Source organism: Apaloderma vittatum, unplaced genomic scaffold (genome assembly GCF_000703405.1).
Source record: "Apaloderma vittatum isolate BGI_N311 unplaced genomic scaffold, ASM70340v1 scaffold12512, whole genome shotgun sequence".
Classification (NCBI taxonomy): Eukaryota; Metazoa; Chordata; class Aves; order Trogoniformes; family Trogonidae; genus Apaloderma; species Apaloderma vittatum.
The window spans coordinates 11,173-11,376 of record NW_009701933.1 but is presented as its reverse complement, the minus strand read 5'-3'; the positions used below and the strand labels follow the sequence as shown (position 1 = coordinate 11,376).

Sequence of the window (204 nt, the reverse complement as noted above, 5' to 3'; positions counted from 1 at the left end):
TCCCGAGTTGTACGTGGACAAGTCAAGGGGAGATAAACTGAAGATCAATCTGGACGTTATCTTTCCGCATATGCCTTGTGCTTGTGAGTCCGACTCCTGAATAGTTTTCTGGATAATTTTCGTACTCGCGAAGGGCCCGGGAGGCTCCGTGTGCCGGCTGCTGCGGGGAGACGTTGGTGATCGTAGAATAAGAGAATCAGGGAA

At 51.0% G+C, this 204-nt stretch overlaps 1 protein-coding gene across 1 annotated transcript in view; it reads left to right on the top strand.

Annotated features, from left to right (window-relative positions):
* Nucleotides 1–7: 7 nt before the first annotated feature.
* ERGIC3 (ERGIC and golgi 3) overlaps nt 8–204 on the top strand; it is a gene marked incomplete at its 5' end in the record, with an annotated part of 9,079 nt that continues 8,882 nt past the window's right edge. The window contains one exon of the mRNA XM_009879337.1: nt 8–83. Within this exon, the coding sequence (XP_009877639.1) occupies nt 8–83 (76 nt within the window). The remainder of the gene's footprint in view (nt 84–204) is intronic.